Source organism: Oncorhynchus gorbuscha, linkage group LG09 (assembly GCF_021184085.1).
Source record: "Oncorhynchus gorbuscha isolate QuinsamMale2020 ecotype Even-year linkage group LG09, OgorEven_v1.0, whole genome shotgun sequence".
In the NCBI taxonomy this organism is placed as follows: Eukaryota; Metazoa; Chordata; class Actinopteri; order Salmoniformes; family Salmonidae; genus Oncorhynchus; species Oncorhynchus gorbuscha.
Genome location: NC_060181.1, coordinates 56,922,063 through 56,946,304, shown reverse-complemented (window position 1 = coordinate 56,946,304; position 24,242 = coordinate 56,922,063). Strand labels below are relative to the sequence as shown.

Below are 24,242 nucleotides of genomic sequence, written 5' to 3'. Positions count from 1 at the left end.
TTGATACACCTGTACTGACCTCGCCATCTGGGTTGAACAGGCAGTGGCTCGGGTGGTTGTTGTCCTTGATGATCTTTTTGGCCTTCCTGTGACATCGGGTGCTGTTGGTGCCCTGGAGGGCAGGTAGTTTGCCCTCAGTGATGCATTGTGCAGACCACCCTCTGGAGAGCCCTGCAGTTGCAGGCGGTCCAGGCGGTGGATACAGCCCGACAGAATGCTCTCAATTGTGCATCTGTAAAGGTTTGTGAGGGTTTTAGGTGACAAGCCAAATTTCTTCAGCCTCCTGCGGTTGAAGAGGCGCTGTTGCGACTTCTTCACCACACTGTCTGTGTGGGTGGACCATTTCAGCTTGTCAGTGATGTGTATGCCGAGGAACTTTAAACTTTCCACCTTCTCCACTGCTATCCCATCGATGTGGATAGGGAGGTGCTCCCTCTGCTGTTTCCTGAAGTCTACTCATTGGTTATTAGGAGCCGGTTTGGTCAGCATGTTAGTGTAATGTGCAAATCATTTGTTGTTAATAGTTTCCTTGTTTTTGTGATATCTATACCAAATTCAATGTGGTACATCTTACAAATGACACGTTTCAAAGTTGGTGGAGTCACTGTGGAGTGGATTTACAGTGTTTTAAATGGGCATGTAAAATCTGATTTTCTCAAACCAAGTTAAGACATGTACCATGGGCCTACATTCCAAATTTGATGTCATTTAGTCCTATGGTTGTTAATATTTTTGAAGTATTTTTTGCATGGCCATCTTGAATGCATTAGCATCATTTCTGAAATTCTTTAGGGACTATTGTGATGAGCCCAAAGACCAAATGTGAAGTGACTGACTTATAGTCCATTAGAAGAAGATTATTTAAGATATCAATGCCAAACGAAACATGGTTCATCATGGTAATGTCTTTGATTACCCTAAAAAGTTTCAAGTTGATAGGCCACTATGAAGTGGATTTACAAAGGATTTAAATAGACACGTAAAGTCTAATCTCCTGATTTATCAATAGCTCAGCCATCTCTTAACCAATCCCTTAGATTTTCTGAAACTATGTTAAGAGATGTACCACGGGCATAAATAATTAACATGGTTGTGTTATTTGAACGTATGGTTCATGAGAATACGTTTTTTCAAAGGTTTTCCAAAATGTCCAAGATGGAGGAAAAAATAAATAATTCAGCATGAGGAGAGACAACTACACAACGTTTCAAAGTCTCTAGGTCAAATAGGGTGGTGGATATTATGGTTTAAGTGAGACTTCTTATAACAGTGCCACTGATTAGGCCCCTCGGTGCCATTCTTTTTCACCAAGTTATTCATGGGCTCTAGTTTCGGCGTGGCAAATTAGAAAAATAAGTTCTCAATCTATGCTTGAGATTTTGACCATGTCAAAAACATTATAGGAAAAAAAACAATAATATAAGAATAATAATGTTTCACAGCTTCGCTGTGAACCCCTAACTTCTGCGTCTGTCCATATGTGTCCACATACGACATTGTGCGCATGTTGATTTTGTCTATCCCCACCAGACGTGATCATAACACACAAGTTCAAATACTAAATCAACTGTCACTCAATTATATACATTTTAGGGCAGGTCGAAACACACATGAAACATTCATGGACATTTAGATAGCAAGTTTGTTCTGGGAGATTAACATTGTGTTGTTATTTTACCTGATATGCATATGGTCCTCTTTTTAGCTGGTTCATTGTAGAATTTTTACCCCAAGTCATACAAAATCATGTTTCTCTTCTCTAACGATTAATCCACAGATAAAATGGGAATCCTAGTTCGTTTTTAGTTAGTCATCTTTAATTAATCTCTCCTTGTTTGTCTTTCAAGCATCCACGTGGGTTTGTATCTTCCTATCCAATAAGGATGGGACTTTCAGCATGTGGAGCATCTCAAATAGAACGAAGCCCTATTTTTAGCACGCCAGCGGTTTAGGTGAAATTGATATGTAGGCAATGTGTGTCGTTTTTAAATGTATGTAGTTCTGTCCTTGAGCTGTTCTTGTTTATTCATGTTCTGTATTGTGTATTGCTTTCGCAACAGCTAACAGGGATCCTAATCAAATACCAAATGTGTACAATTATCTTGAAACGCTCGCATACGCAACGTGGCCGGTGTGGTTTGCTTGTGATGATTAACGATTTATAATATGGCTGGAGCAACGCAATAATGTAAAAACGACATGTCCCATAGTTCCGCGCGGCATTTCGTCAGCGGAACATATCTATGTTTGCAAAGAGACGAGAGCATTGGACGAGACTGCTGTCTGTTGATATTAGTAAAAACTTGAAAATGGAAAACGATTGCCTTGAAAGTTTAATCTTAAAGTTACATGATGTTCAGGCCGTGAAATTCGGAACGTTCACGCTGAAGAGTGGAATAACATCGCCGATTTATTTTGATCTCAGAGTTATTGTTTCCTACCCATCGCTTATGAACCAGGTTGGTAAAACACGTGTTTCCCATGAGTGGCACTGTATTGGAAACCACATCGACAGTATTTAGTCTGCCCGGAGGAAATCGAACCAAGGCCAACTAGTTGTAAAATATGTATGTTATGAAATTATGTTGGAGTTTGTTTTGTCTTTTAGGTATCAATGTATCTTTACCAACGCGCCAAAGATGAGGACTTGAAATACAACTCACTGTGTGGTGTACCATACACCGCTCTGCCCCTGGCTACAATCATCTGCTCCAAACACGAGCTGCCTATGCTGATCCGAAGAAAAGAAGCCAAAGACTATGGTGAGATTTCATGACCTGTCCAATGTGATTATTCTCATTATGACAGCGTTTTTGCTGCATCCCATCAGTTCAGTCAACAGTTAAAATGCTCTAGTCTAACACGTGCTAGCTAGCTACATTAGATTTCAAATCACTCATATCAGACATCAACCCCCTCTTGATTCTAGGAACTAAGAAGATTATAGAGGGGACCATTCACCCTGGAGACACTTGTCTGATCATCGAGGATGTCGTGACCAGTGGCAGCAGCGTCATGGAGACGGCCCTGGTGCTTCAGGCGGAGGGTTTAAAGGTCACCGACACCATCGTGCTGATGGACAGGGAGCAGGGAGGTAGGGCCATGCTGGCCGAGAAGGGCATCGCGCTCCACTCCGTCATCTCCGTCTCCCAACTCCTCGACGTTCTGCTCCAGGCGGACCGCATCGACTATCCCACCGCCCAGAGCGTGCGCAGGTTCATCCAGGAGAACAACACCTACAAGCCCTCGGGGGAGAAGAACGGCTCGCCTGTGGCTAAGCTGGCGGAGTTGACCTATGGCGACAGGGCCCAGCTCCGAACCACACACCCTCTGGCTGCCCAGCTCTTCCGGTTGATGGAGGAGAAGAAGACCAACCTGTGTGTGTCGGCGGACGTGACGGGCTGCGAGGATCTGCTGCAGTTGGCTGACTCTCTGGGGCCTCAGATGTGCGTGCTGAAGACTCACGTGGACATCCTGCGGGACTTCAGCCCAGCCTTCATCCAGCCCCTCAAGGACCTGGCCCACAAACACAACTTCCTCATCTTTGAGGACCGCAAGTTTGCTGACATCGGGAACACGGTCAAGCACCAGTATGAAGGTGATTAGTGGGCGCGCTGATTTTGCATCGCCGTGTGCCCCAGGTGGGTGGAGGTTTCACTTTAGGACCAATAGAATGGTCTAAAACGTGCAACCGCCGCCCGCCCGGGACGCAAAACTAATGCACCCATTGTTAAAATGGATGCATTGCCCAACTCTATCAAATAAGGGCAATATTTGTCCCCTGAACCTTTTGAAGCGTGCTTTTGAATCCTAATCCATCCTGATGAATGCCTGGTTGCTATGATTTCTGACTGTTGTGTGTTTTTCTCTGTATTTCTCAGGTGGGCTCTACCAGATCGCCTCGTGGTCTCATATGGTGAATGCCCATGCGGTGCCAGGCCCTGGGGTGGTAGAGGGGCTCAGTGTGGTGGGCCTCCCACTGGACCGCGGCTGTCTCCTCATAGCTCAGATGAGCTCCCAGGGTTCCCTAGCAACAGGGGACTACACGCAGGCTGTGGTAAGCAAAGTGATCCAGCCAGCTGTTCTTCAGTGAGAATGCCATGAGAACAGAATGTTCTGTCCCTCTCTCTTACCTCCCACCACCCTCTGCAATGTGTACAATTCAGGACATACTGTCACCTCGCAGGGCGACAGTGAAAGGCCTGATACATTTCAGTATGTTTTAGTGATGTTTGCATGTGAACCTTCATGTTACCATTCCAAAATGGATGACTTTTTCCATCATCAGGCAGCTTAACTGAAGTACTAGTTGATTACCTTAATGTAATCCTTCATCTTTCATCCTTGAGGATTTAATATGCTTGTGTCTGTCGTTCCTATAGGTGAAAATGGCTGAGGAGCACTCTGACTTTGTGTTTGGGTTCATCTCTGGCTCCAAGATCAGCAGCAAGCCTGAATTCCTACATATGACTCCAGGGGTGCAGATGCAGTCGGAAGGTACTACATTCTCTACCTGTTAACCATATCATTCATCCTGTCCAGTGTTCTTTATCACGTTTTACCAACAACATTCGCAGGCCAACCCCCCCCCCCCCCCGGCGTAATCTTTCCTTGCCACTAGATGGTGATATTGTCCAAGAAATGTAGGCTGGATCACTTGTCATCTTGGTTGTTGTATTTTTTAATTTTACCTTTTAACTCTAACTCTTATTAACTCTTATTTACAATGATGGCCTAGGAACAGTGGGTGAACTGCCTTGTTCGTTTGTGACCGTGTTGGCACCCTATTACGTACACAGTGCACTTCTTTTGACTAGGGCCCTACGTAGGTAATCGGGTGCGATTTTGAATGCAAACCTTGATTCCAGATGTTTTTTTGTTTTTACCTCTTCAGCAACAAACTGTAGGGTGGTGTTTTCTTCAGCACCACACTGTTCATTGATCATCTCCCTCCTTTCTTATTCAAGGAGACTGTCTTGGCCAGCAGTACTCCAGTCCTGATGATGTGATCTATAAAAAAGAATCGGACGTCATCATTGTTGGCCGTGGTATCCTGGGGGCCTCTGATAGGGTGAAGGCTGCCACAGAGTACAGAGAGGCCGGCTGGAATGCCTACGTCAAGAGACTCGCCGCGTCAAGACAATGAAAAGTCAAACAATGGGTGGGGGTTTGCATCCCAAAGGGCACCCTATTCCCCGTATAGTGCACTACTTTTGACTAGGACACTATGGGATTTGGTCAAAAGTAGTACACTATAGTGGTATGGATGCCATTTGGGCTACAGCCAGACTAGAGCAGGCACCACATCGACAATGTGAAACCACAATTATTCCCTCCAAACAGCTGCTGGGGCCTGTTCTTACTCTTATGGCTTCTCGTTATAACCCTCGCTTGCTAAATCAGCTGAACTGCGACAATGCTCATCTTTGGCAACAGGGACACATTTCAGGATTCCCCCCCCACCCTCGTTGTTATTTGTATATGATCATTTTGAAACCTTTCAAATTTGATTATTTGTGTTAACCAATAATATGGACCTGTGAAATGAATTCAGTAGATGCATTGGGCTGTGATGATCGGTGTTCTTTGAAGTCACTTTAAACATCTCTAGCCTAGGATTCTGTTCCTTTGCCTCAAGGGCGGTTTCTATGGAAGAACACGGTGGATGCTAGGGCTGCTATCTTTGTGATGGAGAACTGTGGAGAGATTCAGTTTACCAAACAATCCTTGGCATTGTGTATTGGTTCATCGACATTAAAACAATCACGTGCTCACAACAGTAGTTATTTGAAGCCAATGTGTGACGAACCACGTTAGTCCATAAACCTCTAGTGGTTCCGGGTGATGTGCCGGGTGTACGCTGTGCCCTAATCATTAATAAACAGTGCGAATGTGCATGGCTTGTTTCAGTTATGCGGCTCTACTTTCCGTCTACTATAGCCGATATAACACACCAAAGTCTTTTTGGAAGGGAAGGTCTGACGTTGAGCGTTGAAGGAACTCATTTGCAAGTCACATGATATGAAAATATGTGTAAATGACATGGGAGTAGGTAGGCATGGGAACAGAGGTGGCAGGTGGGTTTTCTCCTACCTTCAACACAGGTGAATGAAGCCACCGTTCAACGGCCCATTCTCTGTAGGTTCAGCGCGAGCACAAAGGTCAGCTAATCCTTCCATTTCGTCAATTGGAGGGAGCGCAACGCACTGTCGGTTTGCATAGAGAGGGGATGCTTGGCATAATAGAGAGGAGTTGGAACTAATCTGCACTCCCCAGACTATTGTGTCAATATTGGAACTGAGCAACGCCCCATGCGACAGGTGTCCGCTGGAGAATCCTCTCTCTTTAAAACCAATCTGAAAAAAAGAGGGAGAGGGTGAAGATAAATGGAAGGATGGCCCACCATGTCCCGAGTATATATAGGATACCTGCAACGGGCCACACTCCATTCAGTGTTGCCTACAAGATGAGCACAATTTGCAGGTGTTACCGATATAGGTTTTTAAAATCCACTCGTGAACTTTTTTTTCGACAATCGATAGGCAATGGTAAGTTTTACCTAGGACAAATTTGTATTTTGGAATACATGTAAATGACCATTTTTAAAGACAATGTAAACTTTTGCAACTTTCTTTCCAGGTGTGGGGATGGAGCAACGTATGGAGAGTACAAAACCTGACGTAGTGTAGTCGAAGTACTTTTTTCCAAGACTGGACCATCATATTTGGATTGATTTTCTGTATTTGCCTCACGTTGAGCCATACGCACAATACCTGAAGATTAAGTTTTGTTCGTTCGGCTCGCGTTAAGCAGGTACGGATTTTCTACAAAGCAGCAAGAGCACGTTCATATTGTGACAGATGTCGTTGAAGGTGCTCTCTTGTCCTGTAACAAATACTGACACTTTTGTACACAACAATTAGAGCCATACAACATTTTGTGTTTTGCATTCGTTTGGCTATATTGAATATCTTATGTGGTTTGAACATTTGGGTTCATTTCCCCCTGAAGACAACGGATACAAATTATCGACCCCAATTTTTTTTAGCCAAGTGGATCATTTTTATTGCTGCATTTGTGGATAAAATTTTCGTACCTATTTTTGAAAAAGTGTATATATATCACTTCATTTGCTCACTCAATATAACTTAGTATGCGCGTATCTCTGTGGATTTTATGACTAGTTCTACTTTTATTAGGTTACCTAGTACTGCCTTCCTTTTTTTTTAAATGCCATTTGGTTTTTCCTATATCGACATGGTTTAATGATGATAAAGTACGAGTTATGTTAATCATTAACCAGCCAAAGAGCATCTGATATGGACCATCTGCTGTTTGGATCCTCATCTGCCTGGGATCTGCACCTCTGTACAGGCTAGGCTACGTTACATTAACTATGACGTTCATGGAGGTGTGGGCTTCATTCCAGTAAATGGAGAATGTAGCCCAATAAACTATAGCTCGTCATAAAAAAATCACCGCCGTCGCTGGATAAACATTTAAGCAGTGTTCTCCATTGCTCATGCACTGTAAAACATGTTGCATTTCAGTTTAGCACAGAGGCATCATACACTACAGGCCTATCATTGAAATCAGACACTTCCAGTTTCCTCCTCAGACAGTATCAACTGTATTACCCAATCTCCCTCCACCCAGATTATTGACACCAGTACCTCAGGTATCTGTATTGGTCCCATTCTATTTTGAGCATAAATTCAGGTGTCCATTTGCATATCCAGTTTTTGTTGCGTGAAATAATAAACAGTATGGTAAAGGCTTTCCCATGTCATTATTTTTGCTCTCCTGTATCTCTATTTGACTAAGCGCCGGCAAATATTTGTTTAAAGTCGGATTAAGGGGATCTCACGGCCTGTATCCTGGTCACCTGCCAGAGACAGGTCATGCTGCAGTTACACCCTAAACCTCCAAAATAACACCTGCTCAATTTACTCTTAGAGCAGTTATTGGCTATGTAAAATATGTCAAACATTTAGTATTTCTTTGTCTCAAGCAAGTCTTCAATCTTTCAGACTTTCATAATGCTATAGTTTATAATGTAATATCTGTGCTGATTTATGGATAAACGTGACTAATTATTACTTGCCCTGTCTCAGCAACATACAAAAGTTTGGGCTGCTTCTCTCACAGATGCAACATAGTCTATTGTTCTAAAAAGTGAGTTTCAAATCAACCTTCTCTTAACCTATTACATACTTTTGAGAGAATTATGTGTATGATACAATAAGACACCCCCCCCAGTATTAGTCTTTCAACCTGCGGCTATCATAACACTTGGCCATTTGTGTGTGTCTGTAGAAAAGCCTGATTGCATTTGTGATGCCTGCTCAACTGCTACCTACGGCCTCTGTGGAAGACACGAGTTGCCCCGTGGGCTGTGTGCTGTTTCAAATGACAGTTAGAGGGGTTGCTAATGGAATATGTAAATGCCTGATAGTTGTGTCTCCTGTAACTGCCAAGCTTTACCTGAGCAGTGAGCTCAGAGATGGGGGTGGGGTATGGAGGGAGAGAACCCAGGACTGCAGCACCTCTCTGGACGTGTCTGAAATGGCCTCCTATTCCCTATATAGTGTACTACTTTTCACCAGAGCCCTATGGGTACCAGGTATGGGGAATAGGTTGCCATTACGGACGTGTTCGCTGTCCTCGGGTAAAACCTGCCGGCCTGTTGTGGTCCACTCCTACGCAGAGCCATTCACAGAGCAGATGTCACCTGCATGCGCTGTCAGGTCCTTAGGAGGATTAGTTCCTATAGCAACAGAGAGAGGGGGGGGGAACACACAGGAAGCAGAACATTTGATGGTGGTCTGTGTCTGCTTACTCACTGACTATTCAAACGCCAACTCACATTGACGCGTTAAACAAGACCTGTCCATTTACAACCTTTATATCCATTACTGGAACTGAGTTGAATTTAACCAGCAACAATAAAGCAAAAAGGGAAATTGCCGATTCACGTTAGACAAAAGTGTGTTGTATGTGTCGCTTGTCAACTACTGGGTTGTGTCTTCTCAAAGCAAGATTCTGAAGAAAGGTGCTGCTACTGAATATTTGCACATGGTGAAATCAGTGTCTGATCAGGCGCGCTGTATATACAAAAGTATGTGGACGCCGCTTCAAATGAGTTGATTCGGCTATTTCTGCCGTAAGATTGAGCACGCAGCCATGCAATCTCCATAGACAAACGTTTGCAGTTGCATTGCCTTCCTGAAGAGCTCAGTACCTTGCAATGAGGCACTGTCATAGGATGCCAATGTTGCAGTGGCGACCTGTCATTCAGGGCAGGTGGCCCACATTTTTTGCAACAAAGAAATAATAAAAAATATATATATTTTGGGCTTGCCTGTTTTGCATGTTATTTTGGCATTAATATTTTTCACATATCAGTTTGCAAACAATGTAAAAAATATATATAGAATTGAGTTAATAAAGCCTCATACAAGCATGGTCTCTTTTTTTGTTTTCTTGAGTAAGGCAGCTCCAAAATGCAGATGTTTCAGCCTAGCTCAGTGCTTTCTGTGGTGGTGGGGCAAGCCAGCAGAAAATATAGAGCGTTGTGCCTTGATTGGCTCAGTGTTCTGTCATTCATGGGGACACTACCGCCAAGGGTAGACCTAAATAAATTCTAGCCTCTTGGGTGCTGCCAAAGAGTTACATTAGAAGTGCCCATCCAAGGAGGCTCAAGGTCATTGGCCACAGATAAAATGACGTCATATCACGTTATATCTACAGTAGCTTTGATTGGACTGATCATGTCATCATACTTTCAAAATCTTAGCTAGCTGTCATCATCATGAATCAAGTCGACAATCGACTGGCAAATCCTTTTTAATCCTTGTCGTATGAAGAGAAATAATGAAGAGAAATGATAGATTAAACGTATCGGTACTCATCGGCCATTGGACATAAACATTACACAACAAGTTGGAAATCGCAAATTCAACAATGAGTGGTTTGGAAGGAATCAGTGGCTAACTGCAAGGATTGCAAAGCAGTCATTAGCCTGCTATTCAGTGGAGTGGCAGAGGCTGTGTGATCCAAAGTCTAATATTAAGGGTCTCTTTTCCTAGTTTAAAATGATAAACATACAACATTGGCAATGCTGTCAATGAAGCATGATTTGTGCCTCCCTCAAAACAGCCGTTAACTCTGAACTGCAAAATCGGACTTTAGTGAGTTCAAGACAACTGGGAGCTCGGGAAAAACAAGCTACAACTGGGAAAATAAATGTTGAACCTTCATCCAAATCGGGAACTCTGGACTCTTTCTAGAGCTATGAAGAACACTGATGTCATCAATGATTCAACATATTTTTTTTTAGTTCCCAGTTGTCTTGAAAGCACCATAAATACAAAGAATGACAGACTTTGATGACAAAGTTTGATGACAAAATTTGCCCACGAAGGACACCACCTTCCTGTTCAAGTGAGCACAGAATCCAGAAATGTCTTGTATGCTGCTGCATAAATTCTTTAATATGCCAGGGAGATACGTATACTGTAGCTAACAAAGTAATACTAAGCGTATGTTGTGTAGTAAACTGTTAGTAGCCCATGTGCCTCACCTTAATAATCGGGTCTATTTTCACCTCTTAAGTTCGCTTACTGTTCTGACTTGGTGGTGCACATGTAGCCTATCACCTGTTTTTCAGAAATGAAATCATCGAATATTGTAAGAGCTTTCATTGTCTGCTTATATGCCCCCTTTATTTATCCGACGGTTCTGACTTGGTGTACAGGGAGAACACTGTAAGAATGGCCCATGTTCTGAATTCTGTCTCTGTACATTTCAAAAGTGCTGAACAAATAGTTACATTGACTACGTCCGTCCTACTAATGTCTTAATCGAAATTACGAATTGCCTCATACGCTTGTCGTCCTCTTATGCCGTAATTTGTACATCTCAATTGTCAGTAGAAACTACATTTGTTTAAGCAAGTCAGCCATATCAGCAATGTTATTTTTTAAGACAGTAAATTAGGCTGAATTAACTGTTTTGCTGCCAGACAAATCAAATCAAATCAAATCAAATTTATTTATATAGCCCTTCGTACATCAGCTGATATCTCAAAGTGCTGTACAGAAACCCAGCCTAAAACCCCAAACAGCAAACAATGCAGGTGTAAAAGCACGGTGGCTAGGAAAAACTCCCTAGAAAGGCCAAAACCTAGGAAGAAACCTAGAGAGGAACCGGGCTATGTGGGGTGGCCAGTCCTCTTCTGGCTGTGCCGGGTAGAGATTATAACAGAAAATGACCAAGATGTTCAAATGTTCATAAATGACCAGCATGGTCAAATAATAATAAGGCAGAACAGTTGAAACTGGAGCAGCAGCACAGTCAGGTGGACTGGGGACAGCAAGGAGCCATCATGTCAGGTAGTCCTGGGGCACGGTCCTAGGGCTCAGGTCCTCCGAGAGAGAGAAAGAAAGAGAGAATTAGAGAGAGCATATGTGGGGTGGCCAGTCCTCTTCTGGCTGTGCCGGGTGGAGATTATAACAGAACGTGGCCAAGATGTTCAAATGTTCATAAATGACCAGCATGGTTGAATAATAGTAAGGCAGAACAGTTGAAACTGGAGCAGGAGCATGGCCAGGTGGACTGGGGACAGCAAGGAGTCCTCATGTCAGGTAGTCCTGGGACATGGTCCTAGGGCCCAGGCCAGTTGAAACTGGAGCAGCAGCATGGCCAGGTGGACTGGGGACAGCAAGGAGTCATCATGTCAGGTAGTCCTGGGGCATGGTTCTAGGGCTCAGGTCCTCCGAGAGAGAGAAAGAAGGAGAGAAGGAGAGAATTAGAGAACGCACACTTAGATTTACACAGGACACCGAATAGGACAGGAGAAGTACTCCAGATAAACAAACTGACCCTAGCCCCCCGACACATAAACTACTGCAGCATAAATACTGGAGGCTGAGACAGGAGGGGTCAGGAGACACTGTGGCCCCATCCGAGGACACCCCCGGACAGGGCCAAACAGGAAGGATATAACCCCACCCACTTGCCAAAGCACAGCCCCCACACCACTGAGGGAAATCTACAACCACCAACTTACCATCCTGAGACAAGGCCGAGTATAGCCCACAAAGATCTCCGAACGGTACAACCCAAAGGGGGGAAACCCAGACAGGCCGACCACAACAGTGAATCAACCCACCCAGGTGACGCACCCCCAGGGACGGCACGAGAGAGCCCCAGCAAGCCAGTGACTCAGCCCCGTAACAGGGTTAGAGGCAGAGAATCCCAGTGGAAAAGGGGAACCGGCCAGGCAGAGACAGCAAGGGCGGTTCGTTGCTCCAGAGCCTTTCCGTCACCTTCCCACTCCTGGGCCAGACTACACTCAATCATATGACCCACTGAAGAGATGAGTCTTCAGTAAAGACTTAAAGGTTGAGACCGAACATGGGTAGGCAGACCGTTCCATAAAAATGGAGCTCTATAGGAGAAAGCCCTGCCTCCAGCTGTTTGCTTAGAAATTCTAGGGACAATTAGGAGGCCTGCGTCTTGTGACCGTAGCGTACGTATAGGTATGTACGGCAGGACCAAATCAGAGAGGTAGGTAGGAGCAAGCCCATGTAATGCTTTGTAGGTTAGCAGTAAAACCTTGAAATCAGCCCTTGCTTTGACAGGAAGCCAGTGTAGAGAGGCTAGCACTGGAGTAATATGATCAAATTTTTTGGTTCTAGTCAGGATTCTAGCAGCCGTATTTAGCACTAACTGAAGTTTATTTAGTGCTTTATCCGGGTAGCCGGAAAATAGAGCATTGCAGTAGTCTAACCTAGAAGTGACAAAAGCATGGATTAATTTTTCTGCATCATTTTTGGACAGAAAGTTTCTGATTTTTGCAATGTTACGTAGATGGAAAAAAGCTGTCCTCGAAATGGTCTTGATATGTTCTTCAAAAGAGAGATCAGGGTCCAGAGTAACGCCGAGGTCCTTCACAGTTTTATTTGAGACGACTGTACAACCATTAAGATTAATTGTCAGATTCAACAGAAGATCTCTTTGTTTCTTGGGACCTAGAACAAGCATCTCTGTTTTGTCCGAGTTTAATAGTAGAAAGTTTGCAGCCATCCACTTCCTTATGTCTGAAACACATGCTTCTAGCGAGGGCAATTTTGGTGCTTCACCGTGTTTCATTGAAATGTACAGCTGTGTGTCATCCGCATAGCAGTGAAAGTTTACATTATGTTTTCGAATAACATCCCCAAGAGGTAAAATATATAGTGAAAACAATAGTGGTCCTAAAACAGAACCTTGAGGAACACCGAAATGTACAGTTGATTTGTCAGAGGACAAACCATTCACAGAGACAAACTGATATCTTTCCGACAGATAAGACCTAAACCAGGCCAGAACATGTCCGTGTAGACCAATTTGGGTTTCCAATCTCTCCAAAAGAATGTGGTGATCGATGGTATCAAAAGCAGCACTAAGGTCTAGGAGCACGAGGACAGATGCAGAGCCTCGGTCCGATGCCATCAAAATGTCATTTACCACCTTCACAAGTGCCGTCTCAGTGCTATGATGGGGTCTAAAACCAGACTGAAGCATTTCGTATACATTGTTTGTCTTCAGGAAGGCAGTGAGTTGCTGCGCAACAGCCTTCTCTAAAATCTTTGAGAGGAATGGAAGATTTGATATAGGCCGATAGTTTTTTATATTTTCTGGGTCAAGGTTTGGCTTTTTCAAGAGAGGCTTTATTACTGCCACTTTTAGTGAGTTTGGTACACATCCAGTGGATAGAGAGCCGTTTATTATGTTCAACATAGGAGGGCCAAGCACAGGAAGCAGCTCTTTCAGTAGTTTAGTTGGAATAGGGTCCAGTATACAGCTTGAAGGTTTAGAGGCCATGATTATTTTCATCATTGTGTCAAGAGATATAGTACTAAAACACTTGAGCGTCTCTCTTGATCCTAGGTCCTGGCAGAGTTGTGCAGACTCAGGACAACTGAGGTTTGGAGGAATACGCAGGTTTAAAGAGGAGTCCGTAATTTGCTTTCTAATAATCATAATCTTTTCCTCAAAGAAGTTCATGAATTTATCACTGCTAAAGTGCAAGTCATCCTCTCTTGGGGAATGCTGCTTTTTAGTTAGCTTTGCCACAGTATCAAAAAGGAATTTCGGATTGTTCTTATTTTCCTCAATTAAGTTAGAAAAATAGGACGATCGAGCAGCAGTAAGGGCTCTTCGGTACTGCACGGTACCATCCTTCCAAGCTAGTCGGAAGACTTCCAGTTTGGTGTGGCGCCATTTCCGTTCCAATTTTCTGGAAGCTTGCTTCAGAGCTCGGGTATTTTCTGTGTACCATGGAGCTAGTTTCTTATGAGACATTTTTTTAGTTTTTAGGGGTGCAACTGCATCTAGGGTATTGCGCAAGGTTAAATTGAGATCCTCAGTTAGGTGGTTAACAGATTTTTGTCCTCTGGCGTCCTTGGGTAGGCAGAGGAGTCTGGAAGGGCATCAAGGAATCTTTGTGTTGTCTGTGAATTTATAGCACGACTTTTGATGTTCCTTGGTTGGGGTCTGAGCAGATTATTTGTTGCAATTGCAAACGTAATAAAATGGTGGTCTGATAGTCCAGGATTATGAGGAAAAACATTAAGATCCACAACATTTATTCCATGGGACAAAACTAGGTCCAGCGTATGACTGTGAGAGTGAGTGGGTCCAGAGACATGTTGGACAAAACCCACTGAGTCGATGATGGCTCCAAAAGCCTTTTGGAGTGGGTCTGTGGACTTTTCCATGTGAATATTAAAGTCACCAAAGATTAGAATATTATCTGCAATGACTACAAGGTCTGATAGGAATTCAGGGAACTCAGTGAGAAACGCTGTATATGGCCCAGGAGGCCTGTAAACAGTAGCTATAAAAAGTGATTGAGTAGGCTGCATAGATTTCATGACTAGAAGCTCAAAAGACGAAAACGTCATTTTCTTTTTTGTAAATTGAAATTTGCTATCGTAAATGTTAGCAACACCTCCGCCTTTGCGGGATGCACGGGGGACAAGGCTCTGCTAATAGCCAGGTGTAGCAGTGGTAAGGTGTTGGAACTGTTTTTGGGACTCTGCTGTTGGGACAGCTTTATGTATGTCCTAACAGTTTGTGGGCACCATTTGTTAATGTTATAGTGCAGTTAATGTATTATTTAGTGTTGTGTTGTGTAGTGGTTTTGCTGTAAAACATCCCACATTGCTTATTTTTGTTTGTCCCACCAAGATTTACATGCTAAAATCACCACTGCACCTTTACAACAAGTCAGTTCTTCAAATTTCTGCCCTGCTAGAGCTTATTGTGAAGTGGCAACGTCTAGGAGCAACAACGGCTCAGGCACAAAGTGGTAGGCCACACAAGCTCACAGAACGGGACCGCCGAATGCTGGAGCTCGTAAAAACCATCTGTGCTCGGTTGCAACACTCACTACCGAGTTCCAAACTGCCTCTGGAAACAATGTCAGCACAAGAACTGTTCGTCGGGAGGTTCATGAAATGGGTTTCCATGGCCGAGCAGCTGCACACAAGCCTAAGATCACCATGCACAATGACAAGGGTTGGCTGGACTGGTGTAAAGTTTGCTGCCATTGGACTCTGGAGCAGTGGAAATGCATTCTCTAGAGTGATGAATCACTCTTCACCATCTGGCAGTCCGATGGACGAATCTGGGTTTGGCGGATGCCAGGCGAAAGCTACCTGCCCCAAAGCAAAGTGCCAACTATAAAGTTTGGTGGAGGAGGAATGATGGTCTTGGGCTGTTGTTCATGTTTCAGGCTAGGCCCCTTAGTTCCAGTGAAGAGAAATTGTAACTGTACACCATACAATGACATTCTAGACAATTCTGTACTTCCAACTTTGTGGCAACAGTTTGGGGAAGGACCTTTCCTGTTTCAGCATGACAATGCCCCCGTGCACAAAATGAGGTCCATACAGAAATGGTTTGTTGAGATCGGTGTGGAAGAACATGACTGGCCTACACAGAGCCCTGACCTCCACCCCATCAAACACCTTTGGGATTAATTGGAACACAGACTGCAAGCCAGGCCTAATTGCCCAACCTCAGTGCCCGACCTCACTAATGCTCTTGTGGCTGAATTGAAGCAAGTCCCCGCAGCAATGTTACAACATCTAGTGGAAAGCCTTCCCACAAAAGTGGATGCTGTTAGAGCAGCAAAGTGGGGACCAACTGCATATTAATGCCCATGATTTTGGAATGAGATGTTCGACGAAGGTCATTTTGCAGGGCCCTGGCAGTGCTCCTCCTTGCACAAAGACGGAGGTAGCATGTAGTGTATGTAAAGCAGACATCTCCATGTTAAATAAGCCTGACTTACCATGTGATCTCAGGATATGTATGAATGTGTAACTTGGTTCAAATATGTAACTAGCAGACTTCTCTTAAATACTACATGCATTGCATTTGTGTATGTTGTTTGACTAGTTCACTTGAAGAGATCTGTGTCAATGTTGCCTCCCTGTATAAATACACTGTTCAAAAAAATAAAGGGAACACTTAAACAACACAATGTAACTCCAAGTCAATCACACTTCTGTGAAATCAAACTGTCCACTTAGGAAGCAACACTGATTAACAATAAATTTCACATGCTGTTGTGCAAATGGAATAGACAACAGGTGGAAATTATAGGCAATTAACAAGACACCCCCAATAAAGGAGTGGTTCTGCAGGTGGTGACCACAGACCACTTCTCAGTTCCTATGCTTCCAGGCTGATGTTTTGGTCACTTTTGAATGCTGGCGGTGTTTTCACTCTAGTGGTAGCATGAGACGGAGTCTACAACCCACACAAGTGGCTCAGGTAGTGGAGCTCATCCAGGATGGCACATCAATGCAAGCTGTGGCAAGAAGGTTTGCTGTGTCTGTCAGCGTAGTGTCCAGAGCATGGAGGCGCTACCAGGAGACAGGCCAGTACATCAGGAGACATGGAGGAGGCCGTAGGAGGGCGACAACCCAGCAGCAGGACTGCTACCTCCATCTTTGTGCAAGGAGGAGCACTGCCAGGGCCCTGCAAAATGACCTTCAGCAGGCAACAAATGTGCATGTGTCTGTCTGCTCAAACGGTCAGAAACAGACTCCATGAGGGTGGTATGAGGGCCCGACGTCCACAGGTGGGGGTTGTGCTTACAGCCCAACACCGTGCAGGACGTTTGGCATTTGCCAGAGAACACCAAGATTGGCAAATTCGCCAATGCTCTTCACAGATGAAAGCAGGTTCACACTGAGCACATGTGACAGACGTGACAGTCTGGAGATGCCGTGCAGAACGTTCTGCTGCCTGCAACATCGTCCAGCATGACAGGTTTGGCGGTGGGTCAGTCATGGTGTGGGGTGGAATTTCTTTGGGGGGCCGCACAGCCCTCCATGTGCTTGACAGAGGTAGCCTGGCTGCCATTAGTTACCGAGATGAGATCCTCAGACTCCTTGTGAGACCATATGCTGGTGCAGTTGGCCCTTGGTTCCTCCTAATGCAAGACAATGCTAGACCTCATGTGGCTGGATTGTGTTAGCAGTTCCTGCAAGAGGAAGGCATTGATGCTATGGACTGGCCCGTCCGTTCCCCAGACATGAATCCAATTGAGCACATCTGGGACATCATGTCTCGCTCCATCCACCAACGTGTTGCACCACAGACTGTCCAGAAGTTGGCAGATGCTTTAGTCCAGGTCTGGGAGGAGATCCCTCAGGAGACCATCCACCACCTCGTCAGGAGCATGCCCAGGCGTTGTAGGGAGGTCATTCAGGCATGTGGAAGCCACACACAATACTGAGCCTCATTTTGACTTGTTTTAAGGACATTACATCAAAGTTGAATCAGCCTGTAGTGTGGTTTTCCACTTTAATTTTGAGTGTGACTCCAAATCCAGACCTCCATGGGTTGATCAATTTGATTTCCATTGATAATTTTTGTGTGATTTTGTTGTCGGCACATTCAACTATGTAAAGAAAAAAGTATTTAATAAGAATATTTCATTCATTCAGATCTAGGGTGTGTTATTTTAGTGTTCCCTTTATTTTTTTGAGCAGTTTACAATTCAATACAAAATGCATTTTGAAGTTCTACTTGAAACTCTGAATTTGTGAATCAAAACAGAGTGCGATGATAAAACGACATGTCTGTTCTCCAGAGCAATAACAGCATCGCTTCCTGACGATACAGCAATGCTTATGCAACCTCTCTGACTGGGCTGGCTGGCTGGCTCTGTTACCATGGAGAAACTGGATCCTGAGAAACAGTCTGCCTCACTTACTCCACACAGTTATCACACATACGCATGTTGTCCCATGGAGGGGTATTGATGTAAACAGAAATTGCGAGGGTAAATTGTAAATAATAATAATAATAAAGTTCTCTCTATTCCGGTTCATCTCTTATCACTCTATGGTTTACTCCCAAACAGTGTAAGGTACAATGAACGGATACGAGAAAATGCGGGGAGGGAGAAAAAAAACAAAACAACGGATATTCAAACAATGTTGTTTGCTCTGGTTGCTGCCTGGCTGCCTGGTTCTTCCAGCCTGCAACCTCAGCCAGCTGCTTGCAGGTTAGGCTACTCAGAAGTGCAAACATTGTGGAAACGTTGCTCAATAAAATACTCAACCTGTTGAGGCGTGCTCTCTGGGCTTATAATGCATTACGGCAACGTATTATAAGGATGCTGGAACTACTTATGAGCAATTATAATATCTTATAGTGAGTCACTATAAGTGTACGTAAGTGTATTAGAAGGCATTACTAATGCACTTGTAGGCATTATCTGTGTATGTATCATAGAAAGTGTTACCACCCCCCCCACCTAGCTATCTTAAAACGAATCCACCAACTGTCATTCACTCTGGATAAGAGCATCTGCTAAATGACTAAAATGTCAAATGCATCTGATCAGTTCATATTCCACAACATACCTACCATGTATAAATGTGCAAATGCTACAAAAGATATTTCCATACTTAGTGAGCCATATCCCTCTTTCAGAGACCCACGTGACCCGTTCAGAAGAATAGACTAGCCTATTGTACTACCACTGCAGAGAAGATAAAGATTCAAAGTAGAGTGTTGAGTTAGGAAGCTGTAGGCTACTATAGGCCCTATGTTGTCAGATGCAAATATAGGGAGAGCTACATTTCCCAGTGAAATGAGGCGTCAGCTGACGAGGTGACAAATCTAATCTATCCAATGGGGGGGTCAAAGACCAGCAGCCGGGTGACTGGAGCTCTGTCACTGTGTCTCATTGTCCACCTGCCCCAAGCCAAACAAGGCCACACAGGTGAGACAGAACAATGGAACCGGCCCACTCAAAGGGACCGCTGAACACACAAGCAATTAAGCATATATAGGCACACATATGGCCACACACAGAGACAGCAGAAAAGGGGTGTAAATACAATAATAACACATTGCAGAGGAACCATCCAAGTCTGAAGTCTGATTATTTGTACATTTGACATAGGGATGCATCCCAAATGTCACCCTGTTCCCTACATTGTGCACGACCTTTGTCCAGGGCGCTCGTCAAAAGTAGTGCACTGTATGGGCTCGGGTCAAACATAAGGAATGGGTGTCTTTTGGGACACAAACAAAGACTAAAGCAGGCACCACATCGCTGAGGTAAAAGCATATCTAGTGTAACCAGACCAGACCAGACCAGACCATATGCTTCTGTGATATGGACGTATCTTCATTCCAACAAAAGCGGCTATTATCACCAGTCACTGTAATGAACTGTTATGCCACAAGATGTCACTACAGACAAGTACTATTCCAATTGACTTACATCACTAGGTACCGTTTGCGTTTCTTATACTGACAATCCCGAACATAAAGTAAAGTTGCAACGTCAAAGTGCCTTTTTAAAATATGATACACATTCCTGCACATTCCACTTTGCACTCATACGCCTCGCAGAGGCACCGGAAACAATTCGGACCCATTGACAAATCCAGCAACTGACAAAACGCGGAAAACATTCAAAACAACACCGTGAACGGCTGAGAAACTAGTGCTGCTAGAAACACGGCAGGAATGTTTTCTCAGGATCCCTTTCAGTTCACACCAGAATAGATTTAGCTTGGGGGGGGAACAACAGGTATTTAAAAAAGGTTCTACATTTCAAACGGTTTCTTTTCAACCTCGTGAAGTACAAACATGAGCCAACGTGAAAGAATATGAATAAAGGATCAGCAAGTCTGTCTGTCTTCCCATGTTGAATCCTATGAAAGATGACAGTGATGCCATGATGGGTGGGGTGCTGTGCATAGAGGCAGGGGTAGAGGTAGAGTCAGCCATACTTGTGGACTGAGGGAAGCATTGGTGCCCTTGTACCTACCTCTGGGGTAATCTCCCAGAATGCTGCCATAGTCCCCAATTTCCAATCAAACTGCCGTGTCAGTGTGTTGCTATTGTGGCCGGCCGTCAGGCCGACAGTCGCTGGGTGCCATTTTGATGAGTCAGTGGATCTAAGCCTCTCACAATGGGCCGCGGGAGCCTCCACAATGGTGTGGACTAATGCGTGCATTCAGTTTGCCACTGCTGAGTATGCAAGGCTTGTGCGAAAGCGGCATTAAACGAGGGGCTTGGTAGTATAAAAACAGAAGTGGGGGCCTAGGACTCGATATTGTTACTCTGGATCTGTCCCACCTCAGTACTCTCTGTAAGTATTCACACTACCTAGGTAGAACGTGAACATCTGATTGCTGTGCATTGGTTTACCAAGAAAGGGGATTGATGACATCCAATATGGGAGATATATATCTCATATTTGTATCGGATATTTCCCCAGTGCAAACTGAGAGCTCAACTCCTTTGGGGAAAAAAATGGTAGTACGCTCTTGCTCTTTGCTCCAGAATCAATGTTCACTTTCATGTAGAGATACCAGAGCAAACAGAGTGAAGCACTCCATTTGAGCCTAGTTTCCTCACCTCTGGTCTTCCTTGTCCCCTTTTGGTAGAGAGCAACCCCACGGTGGAAATAGCAACCATGAACACTCAGCAGATGGAGCAGATGGGCCAGTTCAAGATCACTGTCTGGGAGGAGGAGAACTTCCAGGGCAAACGTTGTGAGTTCCTGCTGGAGTGTCAGAACATCATGGATAGGGGATTCCACAAGATCCGCTCCATCAAGGTTGAGAACGGACCGTAAGTGTCTCTTTGGATTTCTACTCTACTAGGCTACAACCGAGGGTCTGTACCACATTATTAGCAGAGTAGTACTACATTACTACGACAGAGTAGTAGTAGTACTACATTACTAGGACAGAGTAGCAGTACTACATTACTACGACAGAGTAGTAGTAGTACTACATTACTAGGACAGAGTAGTAGTAGTACTACATTACTAGGACAGAGTAGTAGTAGTACTACATTACTAGGACAGAGTAGTAGTACTACATTACTACGACAGAGTAGTAGTAGTACTACATTACTACGACAGAGTAGTAGTAGTACTACATTACTACGACAGAGTAGTAGTACTACATTACTACGACAGAGTAGTAGTAGTACTACATTAGACCCATGGAGCTTGTTCGGTCAACAAATGTTTTTTTGTGGTTTTTCCAGGTAATCGGTTCTCGTTGTGTTTGAGTGAGAAGTGAGAAATGTATTCAATATAACATTAATTTCTCGACCTAGTTCCTCTCAGAAGCTAATGTATACTTGAATATTACATTATACATCGCATTTGTACTGTACTGTTGTGAACCGGCCCTCAAATCAAAGCTGTGTCATTTCATTTGTTGTGATACTACAATGTATGACAATGCAACATTTAGTTATCATGTCCCTTAACAGTCTGACTGTAAAATATGGAATCTTATAAAGGCTGTTATTTTCGATTCAATGACTTTGGCAAATTTCTTTGCAATTTAATTTCCGCATGCTTTTTTTTTTTACATTGTTATGGACAAAATGTTATAGCTGAACACTCGGAGAGATCACCGATTGGTGTGAGTTATTTGTCTGAAATGTAGCTTGTTGTTTTGTTTCTGACAGTCAGTCAAAGTCAGGCTACAGATGTAATCTCCCTTGAGGCCCAGCTGCCTGCCTAGTGTTCTGTTGCAGCAGCTGACTGATGATCAGATAATGGTCCATATGCGCAGCATGTGGTGTTTGCTTTGGCCCTTTGTCCTCTAATCAACAAAGATCTCGCTGCCACGGGGCGTTGCACTTTTGTTAACTAACCTGACGCTCTGTTTTCTCTCTTTCGTTCTCGTTCCCTCTCTCGTTCCCTCTCTCTCCCCGCCTGTGTTTTAGCTGGTTGGGTTATGAGTACCCTGAGTTCCAGGGGCAGCAGTTTATCCTTGAGAAGGGAGACTATCCACGTTACGAGGCTTGGAGCGGAAACAGCAGTTACAGAACCGAGCACATGCTTTCCTTTAGACCTATCAAGTGCGCTGTAAGTTCCTCCCACAGAAATGTGTAATTTCAAGGAGGGGGGGAGGGGGCTACATCTGAAGCACATTTAGGAATGAAGCACAGGAATACTAATGTTGTATTGAAGGTTAATTAATACATCCACACATGATTCTAGTATGTATATCGTATCATCACACCATCATACCACAACTCTCAAATCCGTCTGTTTTTGACCCCCCCCCCCCCAAAAAAATGAAAAAATAAATTAACGACACCATATATGAAACGATTCAAGGCTCATCTCTGTCAACAGAACCACAGTGACAGTAAAGTGACTCTGTACGAGTGTGAAGACTTCCAGGGACGCAAGTTCGAGATGTGTGACGACTACCCCTCTCTACAGGCTATGGGCTGGTGTAGCAAGGAGGTGCCCTCAATCAAAGTCAACTCCGGAGCGTGAGTCTCAAGTCAAATCAAGTTGTGTTTGTCACATGCGTCGTAAAACAACAGGGGTAGACTAACAGTGAAATGCTTACTTTACAGGTCCTTTTCCAACAATGCAGAGTTTATTAAGATAAAATGTGAATTAAAAATAGAAATAGTGACATGAGGAATAAATACACAGTGAATAACAAATACAAATAAAGAGTCAAAAGAGCATGGTTATATACAGGGATTACCAGTATCCCATTATTTCAGCATCCGATATGCCTTCATAAACACTCTAGGGCAGAGTTTCCCAAACTCTTTACAAGCTTTGATTATTTGAATCAGCTGTGTAGTGCTAGGGCAAAAACCAAAATGTGGGGCCCCAGGCTATTGATTCGTAAACACATTTGTCCACATAATAACATGCAATTCCTCAGTCACCCATTTACTTTCCAAGACGATTCGTTTTGTAGATTTTCTAACAGCATACGACTGCAATCGGGGCACATATTATCTACAAAGCAGCCGCATCAGTATTTTGGTCATAGGGAGAACAATTATCAACGGAATAACACATGCCCTTCTCTTTACAGCTGGGTGGCCTATCAGTTCCCCGGTTACCGTGGTTACCAGTACATCCTGGAGAGAGACAGACACCAGGGAGAGTACAGACACTACAACGAGTACAGCACTCAGGCTCACACCAACCAGGTCCAGTCTATCCGCAGAATCCAGCACTAGGTCCACTTGACACTATCCTCCAGTGGCTACCATGTACCGACCATGCCATGTATTAAAATAGGCAATAAAGGCTTTATTCAAACTACGGAAACAGTGCTTGTGGCAATTCCTTGCTTTTTTTTGTTGTTGTACTGCCTTTTCTCGATCAGGACATAGAGCTATCTGTTCAACGGCCTGTGGTAGATTCTTAACAACCCATCACCAACGTGGCTATTTATATACTCCAACAGAAGTAAACCACAAAGGCATTTAATGATTTGACCATTGCATCAATACATAACCCAGGCTAAATACCACCTGTCTGTTAGGATAGGATGTATATTGTTCCTGTCAGAGTGTTATCGTATTTCCAATAAACATGAGCACGAGATCACTATTGTTTCCACCATTGTTGTGTTGTGTAGTTGCCGAGCATGAATGTATCTAACGTTGGTCGTGTTCCCCTGCTCAGATGTTGCATCCATCAACCAATGGTTGCGTGCCACGTCATCAACCGTGAAGTCGGGAACCAGATTGCTATAACACGTGGTCTGCTCAGCTGATAGGTAAAATACGTATCCCGACCTTGTAAGATCTGGCATACGGCAGCAACGTCTGAGCAAAGTAACACGACCACTGGCTGTGTTCGAGCAGTAAGGCTAACAGCCAATTAATGCTTGACTTTTCACTTTTTTTTATGCTCTTAAATT

The 24,242-nt window shown here is 44.0% G+C and overlaps 2 protein-coding genes and 2 long non-coding RNA genes across 4 annotated transcripts; 3 read left to right on the top strand and 1 right to left on the bottom strand.

Moving 5' to 3' along the window:
• Window positions 1-1,930: 1,930 nt before the first annotated feature.
• On the top strand, window positions 1,931-5,903 carry LOC124043806 (uridine 5'-monophosphate synthase-like). Its single transcript, XM_046362781.1, has 6 exons — window positions 1,931-2,459; window positions 2,609-2,762; window positions 2,930-3,598; window positions 3,882-4,057; window positions 4,383-4,497; window positions 4,968-5,903. The coding sequence occupies exons 1-6, from the start codon at window positions 2,244-2,246 to the stop codon at window positions 5,144-5,146; spliced, it is 1,509 nt and encodes a 502-aa protein (XP_046218737.1). The 5' UTR covers window positions 1,931-2,243; the 3' UTR covers window positions 5,147-5,903.
• LOC124043810 lies at window positions 4,620-22,422 on the bottom strand. The gene is made up of 4 exons (XR_006840384.1): window positions 22,210-22,422; window positions 8,485-8,767; window positions 6,094-6,356; window positions 4,620-5,010 (listed from the first exon to the last, which is right to left on the bottom strand). It is a non-coding gene; the product is annotated as an uncharacterized LOC124043810 (long non-coding RNA).
• On the top strand, window positions 6,052-7,777 carry LOC124043811. Its single transcript, XR_006840385.1, has 2 exons — window positions 6,052-6,548; window positions 6,640-7,777. It is a non-coding gene; the product is annotated as an uncharacterized LOC124043811 (long non-coding RNA).
• On the top strand, window positions 20,568-23,638 carry LOC124043809 (beta-crystallin A2-like). The gene is made up of 5 exons (XM_046362791.1): window positions 20,568-20,680; window positions 20,979-21,165; window positions 22,282-22,423; window positions 22,697-22,839; window positions 23,406-23,638. Exons 2-5 carry the CDS (start codon window positions 21,008-21,010, stop codon window positions 23,551-23,553), a joined length of 591 nt encoding a protein of 196 aa, XP_046218747.1. The 5' UTR covers window positions 20,568-20,680; window positions 20,979-21,007; the 3' UTR covers window positions 23,554-23,638.
• The last annotated feature ends 604 nt before the right edge of the window (window positions 23,639-24,242 follow it).

Coding starts and splice junctions, on each gene's coding strand:
- LOC124043806 (XM_046362781.1), top strand. CDS start 2,244: ATGTTTGCAAAGAGACGAGAGCATTGGACGAGACTGCTGTCTGTTGAT. Junction 2,460..2,608: donor ACCCATCGCTTATGAACCAG/GTTGGTAAAACA, acceptor TTTGTCTTTTAG/GTATCAATGTATCTTTACCA. Junction 2,763..2,929: donor AAAAGAAGCCAAAGACTATG/GTGAGATTTCAT, acceptor TCTTGATTCTAG/GAACTAAGAAGATTATAGAG.
- LOC124043809 (XM_046362791.1), top strand. CDS start 21,008: ATGAACACTCAGCAGATGGAGCAGATGGGCCAGTTCAAGATCACTGTC. Junction 21,166..22,281: donor ATCAAGGTTGAGAACGGACC/GTAAGTGTCTCT, acceptor CCTGTGTTTTAG/CTGGTTGGGTTATGAGTACC. Junction 22,424..22,696: donor TTAGACCTATCAAGTGCGCT/GTAAGTTCCTCC, acceptor CTCTGTCAACAG/AACCACAGTGACAGTAAAGT.